The sequence below is a fragment of the Hyperolius riggenbachi genome, chromosome 4 (assembly GCF_040937935.1).
Source record: "Hyperolius riggenbachi isolate aHypRig1 chromosome 4, aHypRig1.pri, whole genome shotgun sequence".
Lineage (NCBI taxonomy): Eukaryota > Metazoa > Chordata > Amphibia > Anura > Hyperoliidae > Hyperolius > Hyperolius riggenbachi.
In genome coordinates this window covers 32,019,371-32,047,241 of record NC_090649.1, presented here as the reverse complement: position 1 = coordinate 32,047,241, position 27,871 = coordinate 32,019,371, and the positions used below count along the sequence as shown (strand labels likewise).

The following is a 27,871-nucleotide window of genomic DNA, read 5'->3' as shown; positions in this document are numbered from 1 at the left end:
CATACCTCCAGCCACACCTTTATCACTCTAGTCACTCCTTTATCACATGTCTAGTCACACCTTCATCACACCTCCAGCCACACTATTACTACTTCACCAGGCACACCATCATCAAACCTCCAGCTACGCCTTCATCACACCTTAAGTCACCCCTCCAGTCACACCTTCATCACAACTCCAGTCACACCTATATCACACATATACTCATGCATGCCATGCAGTCCACCCTATTCTTTTCAGCAATGGACTGTGCCAAAGACACTGCAGCTCCATATACATCTAATGTCATGTGACATGCATTGGGTGCCATATAGAGCAAAGGTTGGTGTTGGCAAAGTAGGAGGATTTGGATGCGGAGTTGGATTAGCATGAGTGGGATGTCCATCTCATAGGCAAATGCCAGCACTCAGCGGAAATGGGACCTTATACACCCACATTTGTTTCCTACTTTGTACAGGAATATGGAATATGGTAGAGCTATACAACACGTCTGCTAGATAAATAGACTATTCCATATTTTCTTATTAGCTAAATAGTCAGATGATTACTGTTTTTTAAAACAAAATATACTAAAGACTATTGTAGTAGAAGAGATTTGCTTACGTGTACTGGAACCAAGCAGTGGAGTTGAGGTTAGGAATGATGTAGTTGAGATGTCAGTTGTTGATGGTGGAAGGGTTGTGCTTAATATTGATATAATAAAAGTGTCAGTTGTTGATGGTGGTAGGGTTGTGCTTAATATAGATGTAGTAGAGGTGTCAGTTGTTGATTGTGGTGGAGTTGTGCTTAATATGTATATGGTAGAGGTGTCAGTTGTTGATGGTGGTAGGGTTGTGCTCAGCGTTGATGCAGTAGAGTTGTCAGTTGTTGATGGTGGTAGGGTTGTGCTCAATGTTGATGTGGTAGAGGTGTCAGTTGTTGATGGTGGTAGGGTTGTGCTCAGTGTTGATGCAGTAGAGTTGTCAGTTGTTGATGGTGGTAGAGTTGTGCTCAATGTTGATGTGGTAGAGGTGTCAGTTGTTGATGGTGGTAGGGTTGTGCTCAATGTTGATGCGGTAGAGGTGTCAGTTGTTGATGGTGGTGGGGTTGTGCTTAGTGTTGATGGGGTTGAGTTGTCAGTTGTTGATGGTGGTAGAGTTGTGCTTAATATTGATATGGTAGAGGTGTCAGTTGTTGATGGTGGTAGGGTTGTGCCCAGCGTTGATGCGGTAGAGTTGTCAGTTGTTGATGGTTGTAGGGTTGTGCTCAATGTTGATGTGGTAAAGGTGTCAGTTGTTGATGGTGGTAGGGTTGTGCTCAGCGTTGATGTGGTTGAGGTGTCAGTTGTTGATGGTGGTAGGGTTGTGCTCAATGCTGATATGGTAGAGGTGTCAGTTGTTGATGGTGGTAGGGTTGTGCTTAATATAGATGTAGTAGGGGTGTCCATTGTTGATGGTGGTAAGGCTGTGCTTAATATTAATGTGGTAGAAGTGTCAGTTGTTGATGGTGGTAGGGTTGTGCCCAATGTTGATGTGGTAAAGGTGTCAGTTGTTGATGGTGGTAGGGTTGTGCTCAGCGTTGATGTGGTTGAGGTGTCAGTTGTTGATGGTGGTAGGGTTGTGCTCAATGCTGATATGGTAGAGGTGTCAGTTGTTGATGGTGGTAGGGTTGTGCTTAATATAGATGCAGTAGGGGTGTCCATTGTTGATGGTGGTAAGGCTGTGCTTAATATTGATGAAGTAGAAGTGACAGTTGTTGATGGTGGTAGGGTTGTGCCCAATGTTGATATGGTAGAGGTGTCAGTTGTTGATGGTGGTAGGGTTGTGCTCAACGATGATGTAGTAGTGGTGTCAGTTGTTGATGGGGGTAGGGTTGTGCTCAATGCTGATGTAGTAGAGGTGTTAGTTGTTGATGGGGGTAGGGTTGTGCTTAATATTGATGTAGCAGAGGTGTCAGTTGTTGATGGTGGTAGGGTTGTGCTCAACGATGATGTAGTAGAGGTGTCAGTTGTTGATGGTGGTAGGGTTGTGCTCAATGCTGATGTAGTAGAGGTGTTAGTTGTTGATGGGGGTAGGGTTGTGCTTAATATTGATGTAGTAGAGGTGTCAGTTGTAGATGGTGGTAGGGTTGTGCTTAATATTGATGTAGTAAAGGTTTCAGTTGTTGACGGTGGTACGGTTGTGCTCAACGATGATGTGGTAGAGGCTTTAGTTGTTGATGGTGGTACGGTTGTGCTCAACGATGATGTGGTAGAGGCTTTAGTTGTTGATGGTGGTAGGGTTGTGTTTAATGATGATGTGGTAGAGGTGACAGTTGTTGATGGTGGTAGGGTTGTGCTCAGTGTTGATGTGGTAGAGGTGTCAGTTGTTGATGGTGGTAGGGTTGTGCTCAGAGTTGATGTGGTAGAGGTGTCAGTTGTTGATGGTGGTAGGGTTGTGCTCAGAGTTGATGTGGTAGAGGTGTCAGTTGTTGATGGTGGTAGGGTTGTGCTCAGCGTTGATGTGGTAGAGGTGTCAATTGTTGATGGTGGTAGGGTTGTGCTCAATATCGATGTGATAGAGGTGTCAGTTGTTGATGGTGGTAGGGTTGTGTTTAATGCTGATATGGTAGAGATGTCAGTTGTTGATGGTGAAGTAGAGGTTAAGTTGTCTTGTAGCACTGTAGAGAAACAAAATCCAAACACGATGATTACTAACAGATTATATAAGTAACCACTAATTAAGCTGAGATAAATTTAAAAAAATGTAGCGCTTCTCCTGGCACTTTGTGGGCAGCACACAAGGCTGTCCTCAGGGGACAGTTTATTAAACTAGCCTTAGAAAGAACGTTCTCTAAGAATGAATTCTCTTTTGGATCAAATTCAGTAGATAGACAGATAATATTAGCAACATGTATCCACTAAAGATCAAGGGCTCCTTCAGCAACTTAAAGACAAAAAGAGAGGAAGTGGAAAAGATCTTGAATGATAGTGATAAGGCTTTGACGTGGAGTCACACGAAGTTTAAATTGTTTGGGAATAACTATTCAACAATGTTTGCTAGAAAACTAACACACTCTAAAGGCCCGAACCAGAGACAAAGCACCCTCATGTATTTTACCTTATATACCAGTGGGAACGTTAGAGAAAACACCTACCCTACTGTCTGTTTCATTTTTAACTGCTCAGCCTGCTTCTAATTAGAGTGTGGCCGAACCTCCGATTTTAGGTTCGCGAACCGGGTTTGGTTAGGTTCGCGAACTTCCGCGTAAGGTTCGGTTCGTGGAAAAGTTCGCGAACCGCAATAGACTTCAATGGGGATGCGAACTTTGAAAAAAAAAAAAAAATATGCTGGCCACAAAAGTGATGGAAAAGATGTTTCAAGTGGTCTAACAGCTGGACCCCCCAGGTGGAGGAGTGGGATACATGCCAAAAGTCCCCGGGAAAAATCTGGATTTGACGCAAAGCAGCGTTTTAAGGGCAGAAATCACATTGAATGCTAAATGACAGGCCTAAAGTGCTTTAAAACATCTTGCATGTGTATACATCAATCAGGTAGTGTAATTAAGGTACTGCTTCACATTGACACACCAAACTCACCGTGTAACTCACCGCAAACAGCTGTTTGTGTAGTGACGGCCGTGCTAGACTGGTGCGCACCATGGCGAGAGTGCAGGTTTTGGTGGCTTTACAGCCCATATGGTCGCCTGGCTGATGTAGCTGAATGACAGAACAGTGACTGTCCAGCTGATCAAATTTGGTCTGACCACAATGAGGCAACGACCTTATTATCGTGGTTGTGCCCCCCGAGACACTCATCTAGGCGCCGGTCATTGCTTCATTGTGATACGCAAGCCCCTTCACCACGGCAAGGTAATGATCACGAAGGGGAATGGGCGCATGTACATGCCTTTTCTTTTGTTGTTGCAGCTGCCCGCAGTGCAGCCAGAAAAATTAGGCAGTCATGTACACGCACCAGAAAAATTATTACAGCGGCCGCTGCTAGCAGCGGCCTAAAAAATTCAGCAATCCGCCTGGAGTGGCGGGTTCACTGAACAGAACAGGTATGCAGTGGTGGGTTCACTGAACAGGAATACAGTGGCGGGTTCACTGAACAGAACAGGTATGCAGTGGCGGGTTCACTGAACAGAACAGGTATACAGTGGCAGGTTCACTGAACAGAACAGGTATGTAGTGGCGGGTTCACTGAACAGTACAGGTATGCAGTGGCAGGTTCACTGAACAGGTATGCAGTGGTGGGTTCACTGAACAGGTATGCAGTGGTGGGTTCACTGAACAGGTATGCAGTGGCAGGTTCACTGAACAGGTATACAGTGGCGGGTTCACTGAACAGAACAGGTATACAGTGGCAGGTTCACTGAACAGAACAGGTATACAGTGGCGGGTTCACTGAACAGAACAGGTATACAGTGGCGGGTTCACTGAACAGAACAGGTATACAGTGGCGGGTTCACTGAACAGGTATACAGTGGCGGGTTCACTGAACAGAACAGGTATGCAGTGGCGGGTTCACTGAACAGGAATACAGTGGCGGGTTCACTGAACAGAACAGGTATGCAGTGGCGGGTTCACTGAACAGTACAGGTATGCAGAGGCAGGTTCACTGAACAGGTATGCAGTGGTGGGTTCACTGAACAGGTATGCAGTGGTGGGTTCACTGAACAGGTATGCAGTGGTGGGTTCACAGTACAGGTATGCAGTGGTGGGTTCACAGAACAGGTATGCAGTGGCAGGTTCACTGAACAGGTATGCAGGTATCCAGTGGGCTCACTGAACAGAACAGGTATGGTGGGCTCACTGAACAGAACAGGTATGCAGCCAGGAACAAGCTAAGCCTAACTAATCTTTCCCTATGAGAGACAGTCTGCAGCAGCTCGCCCTACTCTCACTAACGCAGGCACACGAGTGAGCTTAATGGCCGCCGCTGCCTGCCTTTTATTAGGGGGGGAGTGGCTCCAGGGGCTAGTGTAGCCTAATTGGCTACACTGGGCCTGCTGACTGTGATGTAGAGGGTCAAAGTTGACCTTCAGGGTGCATTATAGGGCGAAGCGAGCTTCCGCAAAAGTTCGCCTGCGGGACGCGAATGCGAACCACTGAAGTTCGCATGGAACCGTTCGCAGGCGAACCGTTCGGCCCAACTCTACTTCTAATCAGCCCTGATAAAATCCCCGACTGAGCATTCAGTCTGGCTTTGCTATAATGACTCGGCTATAATGATTCCTGAGCAGAACCACAAGGGTAAACAATTACCAACAGTCACAAACCAACCAGGCTGCTCCTACATAATAGTATAAAAATGCCTTCACAGAAGGTACAAAGCTGAGGTAGAAAGGGTGATCTGACTTGGGCTATAATGCTGGGGGAATCTCTGGTGGGGGGTTACTATTTATTATTTGTACACTGTGTCTTATTTCTTGACGAAGCTCTTTTCATAGACTAATGAAACTGGTTCTAGTTGAATTGACACCTGAGCACTGTAATTAATGTACATATCACCCTTTCTACCTCAGCTTTCTACCTTCTGTGAAGGCATTTTCATACTACTATGTAGGAGCAGCCTGGTTGGTTTGTGACTGTTGGTAATTGTTTACCAATCATTCACTGCTGAGATATTAACCGCACTCCTAAATGCCATGTATAAGTATCTGTATTTGCTCTATCACCTTGCTGTGATGTGAATAGCTACACCCCAGTATTTGTTGACTGATTTCCAGCCACCTGGGGGGGATCAGCAAAGACCTCTCATTACAAAGCATTGTGTTTTTAATAAATATATGAATTGATACTGACTGGTGCGAGACAGACCTACAATGGCAATCATTTGCTAGTTGCTGATCGCGCATATAAATTGTTTGTTTGTGACCTGTTGTTCACGGGTGTACATCACTCCATACCCAGCTGACCAACCAAGTGACATGCTCTATATCACTAATTCTGTACATATAGGTCAGGTCCCCTGTTGGGACATAGTTTGTTATTGTGTATTCACCTGTACTCCAATTCGGATTGTTTGTGCAGAGCCACAAGGGGGCAGGCTTGGGCTTGAAAAGACACCAGAGAACACAGACTCAGCTATAAAATTCCTGAGCAAAGCCAGACTGAATGCTCAGTGGGGGATTTTATCAGGGCTGATAAAAAGCAGGCTGAGCAATGAAGAATGAAACAGAGAGCAGGGTAGGTGTTTTCTCTAATGTTCCCACTGATAGATATGGTAAATACATGAGGGTGCTTTGTCTCTGGTTCACTTTAAGCAATTTTTCTGAACGTTTTTGTATGATGAAGAATTTTTTTCACGAGATCACACATCATCATTTAACGAAAATTTGTTTAACGCCGTTTCATGATGCATGCCACCTGTGGCGATCATTCGTTTTTGAAAGACCCCCATGTCCGATAAGACGTGAAAGATTTTTCCGATCCTCATTGATGTTCGTGGGTTTTGCCGTGATCGTGTAAACAATCATTTACACAATCGTTCATTTCCAACGACACAAACGATTCTTTCAGATTCGTCCAGAAGGATCGAGAACAATCGTTTGTCGTTGGATATCCCTGATCGATCCAGGCGTGATCTGCTGGTGGGTATTTAGCTTTACAGACCCCCCATTTATACAAATTAAGGAATGGTAGGGAATTGGAAGTTAATCTCCCTCACCAAGTGGGACACATTTTAAAAAGTTTTTGGGGGAAAACTATTTCAATCTGCTCCAGATATTGAAATGCCAGTACAAGAAAAATGGTTAAAGGGGAACTCCAGTAAAAATAACGTAATGAAAAAAAGTGCTTAATTTTTACCATAATTATGTATAAATGATTTAGTCAGTGTTTACTCATTGTAAAATCTTTCCTCTCCCTGATTTACATTCAGACATTCATCACATGGTGAAATTTTTACTGCAGGCAGATGATGTTAGTGGAAGGAGATGCTGCTTGCATTTTTGGCAGTTGGAAACAGCTGTTATTTCCCACAATGGCTATCATTCATAAACTTGCTGGCGGTAAGGAGAACCCGTGCGGGAGAATACCGCCGTCGGTAGTTTATCCTTCTGGGTGGTCATTCATAAACTTTGTGCCTGGTGCGGTAGCAGTGCAGAGGTTTTCTGGAGAATGGTGTCGGTAGGCGGGCGGTAGGCATGCGGAAACAGAAAAGCTGGCCGAGTCCCTCCATGCGGTGTTCTCTCTGCTGCTGTGTGGGAGGTCCGTCCCATTCACTTACAAGGACTCCGCAAGCTTCCCGCTACATCCAGGGGATCGGTAATCCCCGTCCGCATACCGCTATGCGAAAATGTTTATGAGTGCACATTTTGATACTTTTTCTGGATACCTGCGTATCAACACGTATCAACACCGCACAAGGCGGTACATTTTCACACTGCACGGGAATGTCAGCTCCGCATACGGAAAGAGGCTTTATGAATACACAACTTGCTCAGTGCTCGGTAAAGTCAGCGGTATTACGCATTTCCGCATGCGGGAATGCTTTATGAATGATAGCCATTGCAACAAGGCTCCCACAGTGTGATGTCAGTACCTCAGTGCTGTGAGGCGCTGACATCACACTGTGGGAGGGGTTTCACCACAATATCAGCCGTACAGCGCCCCCTGATGATCCATTTGTGAATAGGAAATAGATTTCTCATGGGAAAGGGGGTATCAGCTACTGATTGGGATGAAGTTCAATTTGTGGTTACGGTTTCTCTTTAAGCAATCTTCCTATTCCTAAATTATCAGAAGAGCATAGGGAAGTCTTGAACTTTATGTGCACGACGGAGGAAGATTCAGGAGCGATTAACAATAACAATAACAATAATATTTATATAGCGCTTTTCTCCCTGGGGACTCAAAGCGCTGTGACCCTGCATTATGCAGTCTCAAAGGCTAGGGAAAAGAGGTGAGTTTTTAGCCTTTTTTTAAAGCTGTCCAGAGAAGGAGCCACTCGTACTGATTGTGGAAGTGAGTTCCATAGAGTACGAGCTGCATAGGAAAAGGCCCGAGCACCAAATGTTAGGTGTATCCTGGGAATAACCAGCTTCATCTTGTTGGCAGAGCGGAGGGTGCGTTGAGGGGCATAAAGTTCCAATAGATCCGCTTTGTATTTGGGTCCCATGTGGTGTAGAGCCTTGAATGTCAGCAGGCAGATCTTAAAATTGATTCTCCATTTTACAGGCAACCAGTGAAGAGTTTGCAGTACTGGGGTGATGTGTGAGCTGCGGGGGGCATTGGCTAGGAGTCTGGCTGCAGCATTCTGTACTAGCTGTAAGGGGCGCAGAGCCTTATCTGTAGATCCGATGAACAGGGTGTTGCAGTAGTCTAGGCGGGAGGATACAAATGCATGAACCAGGGCAGGTAGGTCTCCAGCTGGGATAAGGTGTTTGATTCTCACTATATTTCTTAGATGGAAGAAGGAAGACTTGACGACAGCTGATATCTGCTGTTTGAGTTTTAGATTTCCATCCAGGATCACCCCAAGGTTTCGCACAGAGTCTTTATACTGTACAGTATCTCCCCCAATTGCTCCCTTTAAAAAGAATAAATGTCCAGGCCCTTATGGATACCCGGCATCCTATTCTAAAAAAAAAACATGTCTCTATCTTGACTTAACTGATCTCTGTAATTTTAATTTGAAAAGAGGCAGTTTTCCCCTTGAAAATGTTAGCAGCCAATTTGGTTTTTGGACCTCCTTAATCCGGCCAGTTATAGACCCATCTCCATTTTAAATGACATACATTTTTTTTCCAAAAATATTGGCCACATGTTTGTCTACTATGATCTCACGTATTATGGGGTTTATGGCCACTAAACAAACGACAATATTAGGCTGACCCTTAAAGGACTTTGGAGGTGAGAAATTAAATCCAGTATTACTTACCTGGAGATACACTCCCAGCCCCTAGTAGTCATTTGTGTCCCTCAGAGCAGCTTCAGTCTTCTCTGGGGTCCTGCTGGCAGCCTCTAAGGATCGCTGACTACCAATGAGTCGGCGTCTTCTGCACATGGGCCCGCCCCACGCAAGAACGTGCCCATGTCACCAGGAAGGTACTGCACCTGCGCAGTGCGCTCCTGATGACATGGGTGCGTGCGGGGGTCACCGATCCTTAGAAGCTTCCGGCGGGACCCCAGAGAAGACCAGAGCTGTGGCGAGGGACACAAATGACTTCTAGGAGCTGGAAGAAGCCCAAAGTAAGTAAAGCTAGATTTCATTTCTTGCCTCAGAAGTCCTTTAATAAACCCCAGGATGTGGAGCTCAACTATAATCAGCTGTTACCATTGAGTCTGGATATCAACTTAGTGCTTGATTCCGTCTCCTGGAAGTATTTGGAGTCCGTCTGATAGAAATTGGCCGTGGTAATTCTTTTCTTAGTGTTTTTAAAGGACACCGGAGGCGAAAATAAACAAATGAAATAAACAATTGTATCTATCTTCTCCTAAAAAAGACTTTTTAAGATATTCCAGAGTTTTATTTTATGTTTAAATCTACTTTTTAAGTTTTAACTGTTTTATTGTTTTTGCTCAATGACACATTCATTGAAGTATACCAGAGCTAAAAATTTATGAACTATTGAACCTTTTTATCTTTTTCCTGCTCTCAGAAGCCATTTTTTTGCTAGGAGAGTGTTTTATAGTTGGACTTTCTTATCAGTGAGGGTCACACTATAGTCACTTCCTGTCAGGACTGAGTCAGCCACTTGCATACCTGATATTTAACTCTTTCAGGCACAGAAAGATAAAAAAGGAACACAGCATAGTTATTTGTGTGCTAGGCACTGTACATACCCATGTCTATCTCATCATGTCACATGTCACCTCCGGAGTCCTTTAAGGATTTGTATAAGGATCAATATACAGTACTTGTATTCCACTCCCTGAGTATAATTCAGACCCAAATAGGCAGGGGATCTAAACAGGGGTTCCCACTGTCCCCGCTTTTGTTCACTCTTGCCAGGGTACGCCCATTAATATGGATTAAAAATAATATTAAAGAAAACCTGTACTGAAAAAAAGTTCCCCTGGGGGGTACTCACCTCAGTAGGGAGAAGCCTCTGGACCCTATCGAAGCTTCCCCGTCCTCCTGTGTCCCACGGCGGTCTCGCTGCAGCCCCCGGAACCAGAGCCGGATTAAGGCTAAATGGGGCCCTAAGCAAAGTAACTGATTTGGGCCCCCCCATCATGTCGTAATAGAATCAGAAGATGCAGCTGCACAGCAACATGCCGCACACACCGGGGCAGCCAAGCTACTGGTTGCTATGGGCAACAGCCTGCTTTCCTCTGTGGGTGCACAATGCAGGGAATAGCAGCGGCAAAATGCAGAGTGAGAGATGAATGGCTGGGACATTTGCACTCAGGGGCTGGGGCACCCCTGTGAAGAGGGCGCCAGATATCACAGCAGCAGCACTTTCCCCCTGCATCTCCAGCCTGGCAATAGCAGAAAGCTCTGGACACCGCCAAACCGGAAGCCGTTCCCCAGACAGAATTACATAACCACTCCCACCAACGAACAACCAATTTCCTCCAAAAATAGACAGCCACCATGCAGCCTCCATCCCAGTGAATACGATAGTCCAGCAGAGAAGGCAGCCGCAGTGGGGGAGAATGACAGCACCAGATGAATCACATTCACCTATTGCGATCCAAGCAATAGAGGTCCCGTCATCCGGAGCCCATCTGTCTCCTCTAGAGTGCTGCCGCTCTGTTACTACTACTATTACTACTTCCTACTTCATGTCTGATCTGAGAATCAGGAAGTTCAGAGCGAGCGGCTGCACTGTAGAAGAGACAGATGGGTTTCAGATGACGGGATCTCTATTGCTTGGATCATGGATAGGTGAGTGAGCGTTTGCCATCTGCTGCTATCATTCTTGCTGCAGCTGTGGTTCTCTGTGGGAAGGGAGGGTAGAGTGGGCAGCGGCAGAGCACGCAGTAGCAGGAGGGGGACCTAGGAGGAGAGCCTGGCTCTGAAGAAAATCAGCAGCGCACGGCATCATTTGACAAGACAAGACAAATAACATTTATATCGCGCTTTTCTCCTGGTGGACTCAAAGCGCCAGAGCTGCAGCCACTAGGACGCGCCCTATAGGCAGTAGCAGTGTTAGAGAGACTTGCCTACGGTCTCCTACTGAATAGGTGCTGGCTTACTGAACAGGCAGAGCTGAGATTCGAACCCTGGTCTCCTGTGTCAGCGGCAGAGCCCTTAAAGGGACTCCAAGCAGTGCCTGTGGATATGCCTTTAAGCATACCCATAAATAATTCATTACATCCTCACACCTACCAGCATGATGTTTGTAATTATATCCCCCTGGGTTCCTTATATTTCATTGCATTGTGCTGAATCGAGCTGCCAACTTTGGAGAAAAGTCGTCCTGTGGCCGTGATTTCGATCGTGAAAATATCAAAAACTAAAAGGCATAGAGCAGCCGTTTGTATATCATTAGAAAGAGGAGAAAGAGAGATTTAAAATGATATGCATCTTTCCATAGTTACTGCACTGCTCAGAGTCCCTTTAACCATTATACCATCCAGCCACCGCTGACTTTGGAGAAAAGTCGTCCTGTGGCCGCGAATTCAATCGCGAAAATATCGCAAACTAAAAGGCATAGAGCAGCTGCTTATATATCATTGGAAAGAGGAGAAAGAGAGCTTTAAAATGATATGAATCTTTCCATAGCTACTGCACTGCTCAGAGTCCCTTTAACCATTATACCATCCAGCCACCGCTGACTTTCGAGAAAAGTCGTCCTGTGGCCGCGATTTCAATCGCGAAAATATCGAAAACTAAAAGGCATAGAGCAGCCGTTTATATATCATTGGAAAGAGGAGAAAGAGAGCTTTAAAATGATATGCATCTTTCCATAGTTACTGCACTGCTCAGAGTCTCTTTAACCATTATACCATCCAGCCACCGCTGACAGGATGGCAAGGGCTGGTTTATGTGCTAATGGGGCCCCTTTGACTCTGAATGGGGCCCCAAGCGACTGCTTTTGTTGCCTGGTCGGTAATCCGGCCCTGCCCGGAACGCACAGGTGACAAATCCGACAGCCTGTGCAATATTTACCTTTTCTGGCTCCAGAGGGGGCGCTGTTGTGGCTCTTCTGGCGGAGATAGGCGAAAATAGCCCATCTCCGTCGGGTCCGCTCTACTGCACAGGCCCGACGGAGATCGGCTATTTTCGCCTATCTCCGTGGGAAGAGCGGATACTGCGCCTGCGCTGGAGCCCGGGAGGTAAATATTTACATCGCCTCCGCTCCGGGAGGATTTTCTCCGCCGCCGTGGGACCGAGGAGGACGGGGGAAGCCTCAATAGGATCTGGAGGCTTCCCCCACCCGAGGTTTTTTTCATTACGGATTTTCTTTAATGGTTAACCTCCCTGGCGTTCTATTAAGATCGCCAGGGAGGCTGCGGGAGGTGTTTTTTATTTAATAAAAAAACAACTATTTCATGCAGCCAACTGAAAGTTGGCTGCATGAAAGCCCACTAGAGGGCGCTCCGGAGGCGTTCTTCCGATCGCCTCCGGCGGCCAGAAGTAACACGGAAGGCCGCAATGAGCGGCCTTTCGTGTTTCGCTTACCTCGTCGCCATGGCGACGAGCGGAGTGACGTCATGGACGTCAGCCGACGTCCTGACGTCAGCCGCCTCTGATCCAGCCCTTAGCGCTGGCCGGAACTTTTTGTTCCGGCTACGCTGGGCTCAGGTGGCTGGGGGGACCCTCTTTCGCCGCTGCATGCGGCGGATCGCCGCGCTGCAGCGGCGATCAGGTAGCACACGCGGCTGGCAAAGTGCTGCTTTTTATTTAAGCCAAATCGGCCCAGCAGGGCCTGAGCGGCAGGCTCCGGCGGTACTGGACGAACTGAGCTCGTCCAGACCGCCCAGCAGGTTAAGAGCATGACGATAAGGAATACAAACTATTAGGGCCCTTTCACACCAGAGGGATTTTTCGGCGTTTTAACGCCACGGCCGAAGTTGGCGTTTTGCTAGGTAAAAGAAAGTCCACAGACTTTCATTTTACCTTTCACATCTAACTCGGCGTTTTGGAGCGTTGCGTTTCAACGCTCCCAGGAGCTTTTTCAGGGCTGTTTACAGCCGAAGTTGGCTGTTGGCTTTTCAATGATAGTCAATGGAAAACGCCAACTTCAGCGTTTTCAAAGCGTTTTCAAAGCGTTTTCAAAGCGTTTTACAGCTAACTTGTTTACTTATTTTTATAGAAGGAAAAAAAAGGACGTCTTCATATGAGCTGTAAAACTCTTTCAAAACGCTTTGAAAACGATATGTATTGGCGTTAAGCAAAAGGCTGACTTTCAGCCTTTTCTACCGCAGCCTCTAGTGTGAAAGAGCCCTTAGAAAACGCACAATTTGTACTCCTTGACCACTTTCTTAACATTTTAGGCCTTAAAGGACACCTGAAGCGAGAGGTATATGGAGGCTGGCAAATTTTAGGCATTGCTTTAGATTTTGCATGGTTGACCTTAAAGAGACTCTGTAACAAATTTTTGAGCCTTATTTCTTCTATCCTATAAGTTCCTATACCTGTTCTAATGTGCTCTGGCATACTGCAGCCTTTTCTAGTTGCACTGTCTCTGTAATAAATCTTATCTCCTTTCCTCTGTCGGCTCTGTCGGGCTTAGGCTGGAATGTGTGGAATGTGCAGCACTGCTTGTCATTGGCAGAAGCTATACACACCCTCTCCAAGCTCTGCATGAGTCACACAGTGAGCTGTTCTCACTCTGGTTAGAAGCCATGTTTTTTGTTTGTAAACACTGCATAAATATGGCAATCAGAAGCCAGGATTGCAGCAGGGAGTGGCAGAAACAGCACAGAGGTGCCCAGGAGAACATAAGGAATAGAATGGTATGCTTTGTATTTTAAGAATTTTAGAGTACAGATTCTCTTTTTTAAAAAGTTCCACTTACCTGGGGCTTCCTCTAGCCCGGGGCAGCCGTCCTGTGCCCCCGCTGCAGCTCCTGCATAGGACAGCTGCCCCGGGCTGGAGGAAGCCCCAGGTAAGTGGACCTTTTTTTTTTTTTTAAAGCCTTGGATGTGTCCTTTAAAACACAACTGTACTGAGACGAATATGGAGGCTGCCATATTTATTTCCTGTTAAACAATACCAGTTGCCTGGCAGTCCTGCTGATCCTCTGCCTCTAATACTTTTAGCCATAGACCCTGAACAAGCATGCAGCAGATCAGAGGTTTCTGACATTATTGTCAGATCTGATAAGATTAAATGCATGCTTGTTTCTGGTGTGATTCAGACACTACTGCAGCCAAATAGCTCAGCGGGGCTGACAGGGAACTGGTATTGTTTAAGAGGAAATACATTTTGCAGCCTCCATATTCTTCTCAGTACAGTTGTCCTTTAAGGTCAACCATGCAAAATCTAAAGCGATGCCTAAAATTTGCCAAAACCTGCTGTCAAACTTTTTAGAGGCCAACTCTGACATTAAATAGTGCCTGGAGAACATGAAATATTTAGGAATATTCTAAAGGTGGCCACTAACAATCCAATTTCTAATGAAAAATCATTCGAGCAATCCGATAATTCTGATCGGAAGAATAATTGTTCACTACAATATCATTGCTTCCTATCAATCACAACCAACAGGAAAATCCACATTTTGGTTTGATGAAAATCCAATCGGACGACATTTTTATAATCATTTGTAATCGATTGTGCCCAGGGCCGGCCCGCCCATGAGGCAGGGTGAAACTTTTGCCTCAGGCGGCACTTCTGGGGGGGGGAGCGGCACCCGCCCCTCCGTGGGTGTGAGGGGCCGCCCGAGCTGAAGGGGATAGCAGGCAGGAAGGGGGTATTGGGCCTAGCGGCGGGGAGGGGGGCCGGACCCCCCCTCCCTCGCCTGGGTCCCCGTCCTCTGCTCCCCTCCAGCTTTAAAAAGTTGCGTGGCTGGCTGGCTGGCTGGCTGCAGCTGTAAGAGGCAACGGGCGGGGATCACTCACCTCTTCCTCGTTCCAACGTGCGCTCCACTGACGTCACTTCCTGCGGCGTAGCGGCGGCGATGCTTAAAGCTTGTCTCAGGCGGCAAAAAGTCTAGGGCCGGGCCTGATTGTGCCTATCAATGGAGATTATTTACAACTAATCCAATCAGAATTTCTGATCGCTCAATCGATTTTCCGCTAGAAATTGGACTGTTAGTGGGCACCTTTAGGCCCCTCTTTTGCTACCACTACATAATAAAAAGGACTGCAGTCTCTACAGACCTTGTTAAACATAAACCAAGGTAGAAAAAAAGAGTGTGTTGTTGTTCATACCAACTGCTCTCTTGTTCCGGAATCCATCCCTCTGTAATTCTTCATCCTCCATCATCTGCATGAAAACAAGTTACAAAATGTGTGCGTTATATTTTGAAAAAGTCACTGCTGCAAAGTCTGCAGACCCAGGAAAAAGCACAGCCAAGTAATGGCCAAACATTTCAAGGTGATCTGCTTACTCCTGGAATGACAGGTGGAGAAGGAATCCTCTTCTACCCAGCATGAGATTCCTCAGCCCACCTGTCATTCCATGCAGAAGCACGAGGGGGCACTAAACACATTTGAATCCTTGCTGTACTTCGCTTTACAATGTTTTCAAATAAACCTGCCCAGAATAGCCGTTGGTGTGCAAACGTCTCTTTGATTTGATGGCCTACGTAGGAAGACAACTTACACAGTGGCGTAGCATTAGGGGAGGCAGAGGATGAAACCACACCAGGGCCCCTGGACCAGAGGGGGCCACTGTATTAGCTCTTCTTCGGTGCTATGCTGGTAATAATCACCTCTATAATGTGCTTAGAATAGAGATAATCACTAACAAACTGTTTTTATCCCCTCCTTACGCCTTTTAGACACTGCAGCTATCCCCTCCCCTGCTTACACCTTTCTGACACTGCAGCTGTCCCCTCCCCAGCTTACACCTCTCTGACACTGCAGCTGTCCCCTCCCCTGTTTACACCTCTCTGACACTGCAGCTGTCCCCTCCCCTGTTTACACCTCTCTGACACTGCAGCTGTCCCCTCCCCAGCTTACACCTCTCTGACACTACATCTGTCTCCTCCCATGCTTACACCTCTCTGACACTGCAGCTGTCCCCTCCCCTGCTTACACCTCTCGTGCACACCAAAAACCGCTAGCAGATCCGCAAAATGCTAGCAGATTTTGAAACGCTTTTTCTTCTTTTTCTGTAACGTTTCAGCTAGCATTTTGGGGTTTTGGGAAGCGTTTTTGGTGTAGTAGATTTCATATATTGTTACAGTAAAGCTGTTACTAAACAGCTACTGTAACAAAAACCACCTGGCAAACTGCTCTGAACTGCCGTTTTTCAGAGTGGTTTGCGTTTTTCCTATACTTAACATTGAGGCAGAAACGCATCCGCAATCCAAAATCTGCAGCAGCCGGGGAGTATGCGTTTCTGCAAAACGCCTCCCGCTCTGGTGTGCACCAGCCCATTGAAATACATTACCCAAGCGGATCCGCACCCGCAAGCGGATCGCAAACCGCAGCCGAAACGCTCTGGTGTGCACTAGGCCTGACACTACATCTGTCTCCTCCCCTGCTTACACATCTCTGACACTGCAGCTGTCCCCTCCCCTGCTTACACCTCTCTGACACTGCGGCTGTCCCCTCCCCTGCTTACACCTCTCTGACACTGCAGCTGTCCCCTCCACTGCTTTCACCTCTCTAACACTGCAGGTGTGTCCTCCCTTGCTTACAAATCCCTGGCACTGCGTCTGTTTCCTCCCCTGCTTACACCTCTCTGACACTGCAGCTGTTCCCTTCCCTGCTTACAAATCTCTGGCACTGCATATGTTTCTGTTATGATCGCTTCTGCAGCGTTTACTGCTGGCTGCAGTGGTATTGCAACCCAAGCAGTTCTGATGTCATTACATGCATTTGCTTGCATAGTTTGGTTTGCACTTAAACTAGTTGCTGATTCCATCTGCAGTCGCTCTGAAGTTAATGACAGTTTAATATGCTTTTGTGTAAACAAACATTGTCTGCTGCAATGGAGGGGCAATCCCTTTCCTGCAGGCTGCATATCATTGTCTGCCTTTTCCTGCTGTCAGCCTGTGATTAATTACCATTCACTTGTGTGGGAATCTGCAGGTCTGTTCCCATTGGATGACCTCAGTATAAAGAACTGCTTCCTGCAATGCTTCATGGGCTACCATAGTCTCAGATTCTGTCTGTTACTCTGCCCGTGCCCCACCTCGTTCCTAGTCCGTGTGGACTGCGCTGACGAAGGGGTCAGCGAGTCCTCCTAGTTCTGCTCTTGTTCTAGAAGTTGTTACTCTGCTTGTCTTGTGTCATATATTGGTTCATCGCCAATATATACGCATGCTTGCACATTTTGTTATTTTCCTTGTATTCGTGTTACGTTGATACATCAGTGTAGCTGATATATACGTACACGAACTGTTTATTTCCTGTGTTCAGTTAGTCAGCCTTACAGCACGTTTTGGTAGGTTGCGCGTATCGTGATCACCCGTGCTGAGTTAGTATCCTGCTCCTGGTTCTGTTTGTGGATTGCGTTCATCTCTGCGAAGAGATAGCGAATCCTTCTGAGTCCTGTTCCCTGTATTACTCCAGTTCTAGTCAGTGTTCCTGCTTATGTCAAATATCGGTTCATTGCCGATATATACATATGTTAGTCAGACGTTACAAATAGTTTCATTGATAGCTGTAATTGTAATACGCTAGGAAAACATACTTATTGTATATTTGTCTGTGTTACGTTCATCTATCTTGATCCTCCTATTTCCTGACTACCCTGTCCTGTCTTTGTGAGGCACGCCATCGCTGCAACGCATTGGCTGCCTCATTCCAGTCTGTCTTGTTGTGGACGCTTGCTGTCACTAAGTAGTGGCTAGTTTAGCAAGCGTTCATTCTGTCAACCTGTCCTGATCTCCTCAGTCCTGGTTTATGCGCTCAGCGCTACTTTGCGCTGAGACGTTATCACGAAAGTATCGTTTGTGGCTGTTCAGATCTGCACCGGCTCAGTGCACCACAATCTCCTATTGGAGTCAGTCCTCTCCTCCACTAAACTGGGGATATCCTGATTCCTTGTGCTGGTGTGTGTACCTCCTTCACGTCAGCTTATGTGTTGTGTGCTGACTGTGGAGAATACACCTCCAAGCCTAACAGTTTCTTCCCCTGCTTACACCTCTCTGACACTGTAGCTGTGCACTCCCCTGCTTACACCTCTCTGATACTACATGTTTCCTCCCCTGTGTACACCTCTCTGACACTGCAGCTGCCCCCTCCCCTGTTTACACCTCCGTGACACTGCAATTTGCCCTCTCCCATGCTCAGACCTCTCACACGGCAGCTGTCTCCTCCCCTGATTACACCTCTCTGACACTGAGGCTGTCCCCTCCCTTGCTTACACCTCTTTCACAATGCAGCTGTCCCCTCCCCTGCTTACACTTCTCTGACACTGCAGCTGTCCCCTCCCCTGCTTACACCTCTCTATCACTGCGGCTGTCCCCTCCCCTGCTTACACCTTTCTGAAACTGCAGATGTCATCTCCCCTGCTCCCATCTCTCTGACACAGCAGCTGTCTCCTCCCCTGCTTACACCTCTCTGACACTGCAGCTGTCCCCTCCCCTGCTTACACCTCTGACCCTGCGGCTGTCCCCTCCCCTGCTTACACCTCTCTGACCCTGCGGCTGTCCCCTCCCCGGCTTACACCTCTCTGACCCTGCGGCTGTCCCCTCCCGTTTACACCTCTATGACACTGCAGCTGTCCCCTCCCCTGCTTACACCTCTCTGACCTTGTGGCTGTCCCCTCCCCTGCTTACATGACTCTGGCACTGTGGCTGTCCTTGGAAGGTTTTGGTGTCCCATATCAATTGTTATGCCCATAGCATACAGAGGCTCCAATGTAAGACTTGCATTGGCGCCCCAGGCTACTTAGCTACACCCGGGAATTGACACATTCTTCAAGAGTTCCATCCATTCTCCTGTGAGTGCTGTATTCTAACCTTCCTGGCAGCAGAGGGAGCTATAGGAAAAACCAAACCATGAATTCAGAGCATGGAGTACACCTTGCACCAGCGATGGTCAATGAGTTGCATGCAGTTCCTGCTTGCATGCAAATTTAATGCAGTTTGTATGCAGCTTGGAACTGGGCCAATCAAATGTGTATCCTGACATTATGACTGGCCCAATGCCAAGCTGCATACAATTTGAATTCAATTTGCATGCAAACCACAATTTTTTGCATCTCATTGACTCACCTGCAGAAGACAGATATGCACATAATCTTTTCAGTGCAGCTCCCATTAAGAAGTGCAGATTTATTTTATGGCCTTCTCTATTTTTCCCTGAGTTCACTCCAGAAGACCCTTGTTTAGGAGAGAGCTGGTGGGAGTTTCAGAGTTCAGACTAGGAGACCCTAACCTTGTAGAGAGCTGGTGGGAGTCTCAGAGTTCAGACCAGGAGACCCCAACCTTGTAGAGAGCTGAGGATCGCCCCTGAGCTCACACGAAGGAAAGATTGCAACTGAGAGCTTCTGGACTCCCAGAAGAGAGATCCCAGTCCTGGAGAGAGACAACAGAAAAGCAATGCAAATGACATACAGAACAGACTGGTCTCTTCCTATGTGAAACCATGGGCCCAGGAGGTTTTAGACCGGACAGTCCGGTTTTTGGCCGCTGTGTCCTGTCCAAAAAGGCATGTTAAACCGGACAATTAAGATGTCCGGTTTTATGCCTTTTGCCACTTGCCGCCAGTAACTCCGAAACATCCGTTCATCAGCCGTTTCGGAGTCACAGAGATCATTCTGCCCGATTAGCAATAGGGATTCGGGAAGCACTACTGTGGATATGGCACCGCCCCTGTTTGTCATCACATCACAATACTGAGATCCGCCTCCAACATGGCGGCCTGTACGGCTCCGAAGTTGCGACATGGTGATGTACGATATGCCGCGCTAACTTGTGTGCGCATGCGCAGTGTCTGTAGTGAGGCTGTCTCCTGATGGTGGGAGCGGGGTTTTCCTGCAGTTTGTAATTCGGCAAAACTGTGCAGGACTCGTCACCAGCAGTATGGCGTTCAACTTCGGATCTGCTACAGGGGCCAGCACTAACCCAGGTAGGAAGATAGTGAGAGATGGGGACACAAAGCTCGGGGGGTGTTGTATAGAAGCAGCACGCTGTCACACATCATGCTTGTCAAACCTTATGTTACTGCTGTCTCTCAACACGATTACAGCAATTGAAATACAGTTTGATTATGAAGTCAGTGTAGCCCGTTTTGGGTAACAGGCCCGCCACCCGTCCGCCAGCGCTGCGCGACCGCTGATTCGCTGCCTGGCTGTCAGTCAAAGGCACAGCCAGCCAGCTTACGCGGTGTAAGTTACGCCAGCTTAAGTACCGCCCCCGAGCCCGCGCTTCCCGACGTTGCTACGTGTAATGCTTGTGTATTTACTGGTGAAAAGCGGTCTCTTATTATGTGCATTTACTGGTGAAAAGTGGTCTCTTATGTGCATGTACTGGTGAGGACAGTTAGTGACATGGCTATGTACTCTGTAATGTGCTGCAGAAGATGTCAGTGCGATATAAATACTGTAAAAAAACATTTTTTAAAAAGCCCATTGCTTAGCCCCACTCTACATAAAAGTGCGCTTCTGACTCCGCCCCTAACTCCACCCCCTGTCCAGTTTTCTCCATCAGCCGACCTGGCAACCCTACCCAGGAGTGTAGATAGAATTCATCTGGCGCCATAGCAATATCAGTGTTTGGGCTGGTGCACACCAGAGCGGTTCTGGAGCATTTTTTAAACCGCTTGCAGGGGGAAAACCGCTTGGCTAATGAAAGTGAATGGGCTGATGCACACCAGAGCGGCTCGTTTTTTCCAGAAACGCAAACTTGGGGGCTGCAGCATTTTTTGGATTTCTGAGGCGTTTCTGCCTCAATGTTAAAGTATAGGAAAGGGGAAAACAGCTCTGAAAAATGCTAGATTTTTTAGGTTTTCCAGGGGGTTTTCTTACAGAAGCTGTTCAGTAAGAGCTTTTACCGCAACAATATATAAAATCTGCTACACAAAAACGCTCCAAAAAACGCTAGGCATGTTTAGAAAACGTCTCTAAACATGCCTAGTATCGTTCTGAAATCTGCTTCAAAAACTTCTAGCGTTTTGCAGATCTGCGACAGGTTTTAGGTGTGCACTGGGCCTTAGATATTAAGTAGCCCTCCAGTAATGGTAGATAGAGGTATACTCCAGTATCAAGTAGCACCCCACCGGTATAGGAAGTTTCACACACATACCTATATCACACACACACACACACAGACACACGCGCGCACACATACACACACATCACACACACACACACACCACACATCACACACAGACATGCGCGCACACATACACACACATCACACACACAGAGATACACATACACACATCACACACACACACACACACACACACACACACACACACACACACACACACACACACACACACACACACACACACACACACCACATACACACACACACACACACCCACACACCCACACACACGTAGCCAGATGCCCCTCCAGTATAGGTAGCCAAAAGTAGTGCCCTCTCCATCTCCAGTGTAGGTAGCACCTCAGTATAGGGGAGCCACAGCGGCCACCATATAGCTAACCAGAAGTAGCCCCCAGTATAGGTAGCCAGAGGAAGCCCCCTCTATATATGCAGCCAGAGGGCCCCCCAGTATACTGTAGGTAACCAGAAGCAGCCCCCCCCAAGTAAAGTATAGGTAAGCAGAAACAATCCCCAGTATGGGCAGCCAGATGTAGCCCCCTCCCTCCCATGAAGAGTAGTGGCAGAGGAGCATATCAGAGCAGTGACTCACCTGTCCGGGCTCCACCGACAATCTATATTCTCCAGACGTCCCCGTTTTTATGATTAGAGCCAGGGCAGTTTCTAGGTTAAATTGCTCCCAGGGCAAGTATAAAAAAAAAATATCAGTAATCTTTACCAATATTTTACTGAGACTAACCCTACTCTCCCACAGAACAGACCCTCTACCGATGCCTAACAGAACCAGCCTATGCCTAACTCTTAATCCCCCCCCCCCTCTGGTGTAGCCTAAAGGTGCGTACACATGCACTACTAAAGACAGTCCGGCGTGTGTACAGTGCGTCTGCAGACTGATAAGGCTGTTTCTGAACGATCCGCTGAGAGAAACAGCCTTATCAGTCTGCAGACAGACTGCACACACGCACTACTGTTGGGAGAACGACCGCCCAGTGGGAGGGTCTGACGGACCCGTCGTTCTCTTTAGTAGTGCGTGTGTACGCATCTTAACCCTAAATCAGGGGTCAGGAACCTTTTTGGCTGAGAGAGCCATAAACGCCACATATTTTAAAATGTATTTCCCTGAGAGCCATACAATATGTTTTAAACTGGGACACTGCAGCAGAGGGCTCACATCCCTGCTGCCATGGTGATGTGTTTACAGTTGATCCGCCGGGCAGCGGAAGTGTCAGACACATCTTCAGCTTCTCTTGGGTTTCAGCAACATCAGCAATTTCCCCCAAGTCAGAAAGGAGAAATACCAACTAACAGCTTGTACAATTAGCTATAGCTGACTTGGGGGTTGATTCACTTTGTAGGACGAGATCCCCGCACTTTGGCCCAACATGCTGCCTGCCAAGTGACAGGCAGCCTATTGGGCCAAACAAAGTGCAGGGATCTCGTCCTACAAAGTCACTGGACCTGACAGGATCCAGAGTGGGACAATTGGAATAGCAGTTCGTTTTGGGGGAAGCATAAGTAAGCGTGAGTAAGTTAGTAGCGCATGCTACAGCAGTACAACATTTTACTTGTGCTGCTTGAGCAGTGTAGCTTAGTGACTCAATCCCTACTGATATGTCTGTGAGCCAGATGTAACCATCAAAAGAGCCACATCTGGCTCCCGAGCCATAGGTTCCCTACCCCTGCCCTAACCCCCCCCCCCCATTGGGGTCTCACCCTAACCCACCCCAGTAGTGCCTGAGGCTTACTAATCCCCCCCCACCACCATCACCACCACCACAGAGCCACAATGTGAAGAAATTGGAGTAAAGTTCGGCGCAGGGTGGCGCAGGATAAAATAGCTGGCGCCGAGTCTTCCTGCTATGCAATACATTTGTGTCTTTGAATTTGTTATACATTTACTCATCATGTTACACCTGTCGCTGTAATTACTATGTCTACCAATTCTGTATTTTGTACCAGTGTCTATATTTGTTGTATACCATTGTCTGTATCATGTGTACCCCATGTGTGCTTCTTACTCTGTGCAGCGCCACGGAATATGTTGTCGATTTATAAATCAATAATACGGAAAAATGCTGAATACTCTCTACAGTTAGTCATTAAAGCGGGATTGTCATCCATAAAATCAAATTCCATTTACCCACTGCTGTGTGTCTATAATGCAGTCTACAACCTAACCCTGCACTGCAAACATTCCAATATAATCATAAATGTTTCTGCTTTAACCACCCTGGCGTTCTATTAAGATCGCCAGGGCGGCTGCGGGAGGGTTTTTTTTAAATTAAAAAAAAACTATTTCATGCAGCCAACTAAAAGTTGGCTGCATGAAAGCCCACTAGAGGGCGCTCCCGACGCATTCTTCTGATTGCCTCCGGCAATCAGAAGTAACAAGGAAGGCTGCGCAATGAGCAGCCTTCCTTGTTTGGCTTTCCTCGTCGCCATGGTGACGAGCAGAGTGATGTCATGGACGTCAGTCAACGTCCTGACGTCAGCCGCCTCCGATCCAGCCCTTAGCGCTGGCCGGAACTATTTGTTCCGGCAGCGCAGGGCTCGGGCGGCTGGGGGGACCCTCTTTCGCCGCTGCATGGCAATCAGGTAGCACACGCGGCTGGCAAAGTGCCGGCTGCGTGTGCTGCTTTTTATTTCAGCAAAATCGGCCCAGCAGGGCCTGAGCGGCACCCTCCAGCGGTAATGGACAAGCTGAGCTCGTCCATACTGCTAAGATGGTTAATACATATCTCAGTCACCCTGGCTTCTTTCTGGTACATTCCCGGGGAGAAGGAAGCTTTATATTTCCCCTCTCACATTTCTACTCCTCACTAATGGGCTAAGGGCAGTTCAGTGTGACATGAGGCTGAGAATGGAGATACACATCACCCCTCTGCAGAAGCTGATGATATACACTCTATGCTGAGCTCACGTGTGTTTACAAAACAAGCTAGATATGACAGTGCAATTTCTAGGAGAAAACAAGATTAAGGGAGAAAATGACATCAGGATTGGCTTCAGTCAGAGGCAGTAAAGATGGAAAATGCCTGGATCAGTTTTCTCTTTATTTACTACATAAAATTCACTGCAATCAAAATGTAAACAGTGCAATACATATGATATGTAAGTAGATCAAGTATTTATCTACTTATATGGTAAGTGTTTTTCTTTTCTGGGATAGGCTGTCCGTGCTGTTTTAAGGGTATCACTGAAATAAACTTGTGTTGCTTTAGACATATACAGTAATATGTTTTTGCATCACCCTATGATTGGACATGGTCCTCGTCTTGCAGAGTTTCGGGTGAGCTCATTTGCATTTGTGCTCAGGATAGGTTTACATATGAATACAGGATAGATGTGCGGCTAATGATAATGTTAACACACCATAAATGATTATTCAAATGGCTGTAATATTAGCTGGAGTGCGCTGAACTGCTTTGCAAAGTAAATATACCAAATACAGAACAGACATCAGAGATTTACACCTGAGGCTTCTGGGGAGATCCTTAAAGCGGACCTCAACTCAGATCTTCCTCTCTGCTCTATAAGATAAGCAACAGCATAATAACCTTTACTGAAAAACATTTCTTGGTTACAGCTGATACAAATCCTGCAATAAATCTGCAGTGTGACTACTTCCTGCTTTCATGGAAGCAGACATAGGGTTAACATCCTGTGTTTACAAATTAGCTGATCTGCCGTGGCAGAGGAGATTCCTGAGCTGACACAGCTGAGAGATCAAATTAAAGTGGTGATTAGTCAAAGATGAGGGGGGATTAGACAGGCTAAACTCTCTATAAATACATACAGGGTGCATTTCTCATGTTTTCCTTCTGTCCTGTGCAAGAGTTCAGCTCCACTTTAAAAACATTCTAGTCTAGATAGATGTGAAAAATAGATATAAAAATGCAGTGAGGGGAATAAGTATTTGATCCCTTGCTAATTTTGCTTGTTTGCCCCTCTGACCAGGAAATGACCAGTCTATAATTATAATAGTAGGTTTATTGTAGCTGTGAAAGACAGAATAACAACAAAAGAACCCTCAAGAACCCCAGTGCCCCTAAGTCAGAGCTAGATGTGCATTGTAATGAGAGAAAGAAGTTTTTGATCTCCTTTCAACAAGCAAGAGTTCAGGCTCCTGGGTATCTTCACTGTATGCAGGTAATGAGTTGTGATTAGGAGCGCCCTCTGTAGGCAGTGCTCCTAAGCCCAGCTTGTTACAACAAACAACATTTGTAAAGCTCTTTCACCCACAGAACTCAAAGGGCTTGATTCACAAAGCGGTGCTAACCTACTTAGCATGTCTAAAGTCTTAGGCGCGCTAACCAGGGTGCTAAGTAGGTTAGCACCCGTTTTCTTAATCAGATCGCGCGCTAAGTACCGCGCGCAAAGTTTTGCGCGTGCAAAGTCCCATAGGCTTTAATGGGCACTTTGCGCGGAGCGCCCTGCGCTCTGTGCAGTACGCGCGTAAAGTTTTGGGCGCGAAAAGCTTGTTTAGACTTGCTAAGGGGGTTTTCACAGGCGTGCTAACAGTTAGCACCGCTTTGTGAATCAAGCCCAAAAGTGCATAAGCATGTCTCAGATCAATAATTGGTTGATTGGTAAATTGTGGTAGAGAGGAAAAACTCTACACGTCGGCAAAAGCCAGGCTAAACAGGTGGCCAGGGCCGGATTTACCAAAAGGCACAGTAGGCACATGCCTACAGGCGCCCGATGATGGAAAGACGGCTCACTCCCCTCCCCAAGTGCCTCCGTCCGGTCTTACCTATACAGAGTCCTGAGCAAAGTGTAAAAGAGAGCTTACTCACTCTGCTCTCGGCATTCCACTGACCAGATCTCCCCTCAGTCGGGGGCCCCTCTGGCTTCTAATACTAGGGGGCACCTCTAGCTGCCTAATACTGAGGATAGTTCTAGCTACTTCATACTAAGGGGCACCTGTAGCTACCCATGACGGACAAGGAAGTAAGGGAGAAGTGACAACTGGCACAGCCAGCACACTTGCGGTGCAGTTCGGAGGGTGTTTGTAGGTTCATGGTGGGTGAAGTGTGGGGTGCCAGGACATCGGTACCTATAGGCTCCTTTGATGTAAATCAGGGCCTGCAGGTGGCTTTTCAGTCTGGATTTGATTAACTCTTGGTATTCGCAACATTCTTCAAATGAAAGTAGGAAGATTTAACTACATCTGAGATTTGTTTCCTGAAGCTCAATTCCCCTTCGATCGTCACACCAAGGCTGCAGCGCACAAGGTCGGAGCTGTTTATGACTGAATTCCCAATCCTGATTGGTGTTGATTTAGAATAGAGCTGTTTTGATGCCAAGCACTGGCCTTGGACAACAAGGGCCTCAGTTACAGGGCCTGTATAAAAGACACTTATCCACAGAAGCAATCAATCAGATTCCAAACTAGCCACCATGGCCAAGACCAAAGAGCTATCTAAGGATGTAGACCTGCACAAGGCTGGAATCGGCTACAAGACTATCGCCAAGCAGCTTGGTTAGAAGGTGACAACAGTTGGCGCAATCATTTGCAAACGAAAGAAACACAAACTAGCTGTCAATCTCCCTTGATCTGGGGCTCCATGCACAACCTCACCTTGTGAAATTGCAATGATCATGAGAATGCAGAAGAAGCAGCCCAGAACTACATGTGTAAAGCTTGATCTCAGGGTAGCAGAGGGACCATAGTCACACACTATGCCGTGAAGGACTCAAATCTTTCAGAGCCCGCAATGCCCTCCTGCTCAGGACAGCACATGTACAGGCTGGCCTGCAGTATTGCCATCTGAATAATCCAGAAGAGAACTGGGTGAAAGTTTTGCAGTCAGATGAGACCAAAATGTAGCTATTTGGCATCAACTCATCGTATTTGGAGGAGGAAGAATGCCGCCTACTGACACAAGAGCACCTTCCCCACCATCAAACACGCTTTGAGGGTGGTTTTCTGTCAAGGTGACAGGACACCTACACTGCAACAAACGGACAATGGACAGGGCCATGTACCATCACATTTCCGGTGAGCACTTCCTCCCCTCAGCCGAGGGGTATTCCAGCATGACAATGACCCAAAACACACGGCCAAGGCAACAAAGGAGTGGCCCAAGAAGCAGATGACTGGCTTGGAGTGGCCTAGCCAGTCTTCAGACCTCAATCCAATAGAAAATCTGTAGAGGAAGCTGAAGGTCCCAGTTCCCAAACCTTACTGACTTGGAGAGGAAGTTCAAAGAGGAGTGTGCCAAAATTTCTTCTGAGCTGTGTGCAAACCTGGCCGGCCAACACAAGAAATGTCTTACCTCTGTGATTGCCAACAAGGGTTTTGCCACCAAGCACACTTTTGATGGGGGATAAAATACTTCTTTAATTTATTACAATGCACATCAAGCTCTGACTTATTTAACCACATTTACTAATTTATTCATACCTTTTTATGTAACTTGATAAATACTAGTTTTTAATTCCCATACATGTCTATAATCATGCATTTAAAGGTGTTTTGAGCATTGTGTGTCTATGTTTCAGGGTACCGTACTGACCTGAGGAAGAGGGCTTTTAGCTCACGAAATGCGTTGTATTTTTTATTGTGCAATAAATTATAAAGCACACCTGTAGAGAGAGGGCTATGGAGGCTGGTATATTTATTTCCTTTTAAACAATGCAGATTGCCTGGCTG

The 27,871-nt window shown here is 46.9% G+C and overlaps 1 protein-coding gene across 4 annotated transcripts in view; it reads right to left on the bottom strand.

Moving 5' to 3' along the window:
• LOC137571147 (uncharacterized) overlaps positions 1–27,871 on the bottom strand; it is a 164,382-nt gene that overhangs the window by 31,056 nt on the left and 105,455 nt on the right. For all 4 annotated transcript variants that reach the window (XM_068279917.1, XM_068279916.1, XM_068279919.1 and 1 more), the window contains exons 2-3: positions 15,236–15,290; positions 604–2,637 (exon numbers count right to left, since the gene is read on the bottom strand). In XM_068279917.1, coding sequence (XP_068136018.1) covers positions 604–2,637; positions 15,236–15,290 — 2,089 coding nt within the window. The remainder of the gene's footprint in view (positions 1–603; positions 2,638–15,235; positions 15,291–27,871) is intronic.